At 61.2% G+C, this 2,342-nt stretch overlaps 1 protein-coding gene across 1 annotated transcript; it reads left to right on the top strand.

Annotated features, from left to right (window-relative positions):
• Nucleotides 1-95: 95 nt before the first annotated feature.
• Nucleotides 96-1,244, top strand: S1PR1 (sphingosine-1-phosphate receptor 1). Its single transcript, XM_008070117.1, has one exon. It carries the CDS (start codon nt 96-98, stop codon nt 1,242-1,244), a length of 1,149 nt encoding a protein of 382 aa, XP_008068308.1.
• Nucleotides 1,245-2,342: the final 1,098 nt, after the last annotated feature.

Consider the following 2,342-nt stretch of genomic DNA (forward strand, 5'->3'; position numbering starts at 1 on the left):
GAGGCCGCCCCCGCGGCGACAGACGGCGCCCTCGCTCGCCCTCTAGCGTCCGCCCGGAGAAGCGCCGCCTGGGGCTCCCGCGAGGGGCCGAAGCCATGGGCCCCACCGGCCCCTCGCCGGTCAGGGCCCCCCGCGGCTCGGTCTCCGACTACGTCAACTACGACCTCATCGTGCGGCATTACAACTACACCGGCAAGCTGAACCTGGGCACCGACAAGGAGCACGGCCTGCGCCTGACGTCGGTGGTGTTCATCCTCATCTGCTGCGGCATCATCCTGGAGAACGTCTTCGTCCTGCTGACCATCTGGAGGACCAAGAAGTTCCACCGGCCCATGTACTACTTCATCGGCAACCTGGCCCTGTCGGACCTGCTGGCGGGCGTGGCCTACACCGCCAACCTGCTCCTGTCCGGGGCCACCACCTACAAGCTGACCCCGGCGCAGTGGTTCCTGCGCGAGGGCAGCATGTTCGTGGCGCTGTCGGCCTCCGTGTTCAGCCTCCTGGCCATCGCCATCGAGCGCTACATCACCATGCTGAAGATGAAGCTGCACAACGGCAGCAACAGCTCCCGCTCGTTCCTGCTCATCAGCGGCTGCTGGGTGGTGTCGCTGGCGCTGGGCGGCCTGCCCATCATGGGCTGGAACTGCCTGGGCGCGCTGGCCGGCTGCTCCACGGTGCTGCCGCTCTACCACAAGCACTATATCCTCTTCTGCACCACCGTGTTCACGCTGCTCCTGCTGGCCATCGTGGTGCTCTACTGCCGCATCTACGCGCTGGTGCGGACGCGCAGCCGCCGCCTGACGTTCCGCAAGAGCGCGTCCAAGGCCAGCCGCAGCTCCGAGAAGTCGCTGGCCCTGCTCAAGACCGTCATCATCGTGCTGAGCGCCTTCATCGCCTGCTGGGCGCCGCTGTTCATCCTCCTCCTGCTGGACGTGGGCTGCAAGGTCAAGAGCTGCGACATCCTCTTCCGCGCCGAGTACTTCCTGGTGCTGGCGGTGCTCAACTCGGGCACCAACCCGGTCATCTACACCCTGACCAACAAGGAGATGCGCCGCGCCTTCGTGCGCCTGCTGTCCTGCTGCCGCTGCCCGGGCGCGGACCCCGCGGCCAAGTTCAAGCGCCCCATCGTGGCGGGCGTGGAGTTCAGCCGCAGCAAGTCGGACAACTCCTCCCACCCGCAGAAGGACGACGGGGACGGCCCGGAGACCGTGGTGTCGTCGGGGAACGTCAACTCTTCCTCCTAAGGCCCACCGGGAGCGCGCTCCTACGCGGGGGGCCCACCGCCCCTCCTCCAACCCCCGGCGACTGGAGAGAAAAAGAAAAAAAAATTGGGCCTCCCTAGGGAGGCGCCAGAGGGCGAAGGGCCTGGTGGGGTCGGGGGTGGAGGGGCAGGGTTAGCTCCTGTGAACAATGCCCTGGGAAGGGTGGAGATCGGCCCGGCCTGGAATATATTTCCTTCCCCCTCACCACTGCCCCCCACCACCCCGAGCTTTGATTCTGCAGTGAGCCAAAGGTCTAGCATTGTCAAGCTCCCGAAAGGTTCCTCGGGCCCCTCCTCAAAGGCCAGCGTCCCCGTGGGACAGCATCTCTGCTCCGAGGCTTGGCGAGAAGACCTTCTCTTCCCTTATCGTTTCAGCCCCCGAGCGAGTGTGTGCACTTCTGCTTCCTTATGGACTCTCCGCAGGGCTCACCCTCCCTGCCCTTCCAGGCCCTCCTCAGACTCCTTTCTCTCTATCTTTTAAGCACCTGGCATCCGTCAGAGCCCAGGGGTGGCCAGCCCCATGTCTTGGTCATCCCTAGCGAGCAGGTTGTCCTGAGCAGGTGAGGCGAGGCGGAGAGGAGGCTCGGAGGCCCAAGGCGGTTTCCTTTGCTGAGGCCAAAGTTTCCATGCAGGCAGGAGCCGTGTCTTTTTGGAGTTCGGTTGAGGTCCCTTTTCTTTTCCACGAAACGTGTTACACTTTCATGTCCACTGACATTTGCCTCAGGAAGGTCACTTTATCTGAGGGACGTTGGCCAAGACCCTTAGTGTCATAGGAGAGAGGCCAGCAAGACAAGGAAACTGGCGAGGTTAAGGAAAACTAGCGAGTTAACTCCCACAGACCAAGGGAGATCTCTTCCTGAGTTAGGCTAACACCTGTGTTTGGCACTTTTGTTGATGTTTATTGCAGAGTGTGGTGTGAGTCATTTCAGGCGACAGGAGGGTTGTCTTTTGTTCTGTCAAAAGGACTTTTCATGATTCTTGAATGTATTTGTTTCAGCCAAGGTCATTGTATTGAATTTTTCTAACCTGTGTTAACACCGTTGAATGTGTATTTCTTGAGAAAATACCATCCTCTTGTGCC

The sequence above is a fragment of the Carlito syrichta genome, unplaced genomic scaffold, assembly GCF_000164805.1.
Source record: "Carlito syrichta isolate Samal-C Ts95f unplaced genomic scaffold, Tarsius_syrichta-2.0.1 Scaffold313009, whole genome shotgun sequence".
In the NCBI taxonomy this organism is placed as follows: Eukaryota; Metazoa; Chordata; class Mammalia; order Primates; family Tarsiidae; genus Carlito; species Carlito syrichta.

Excerpts from the sequence above, each read along its gene's own strand:
- S1PR1 (XM_008070117.1), top strand. The coding sequence starts at position 96 with ATGGGCCCCACCGGCCCCTCGCCGGTCAGGGCCCCCCGCGGCTCGGTC.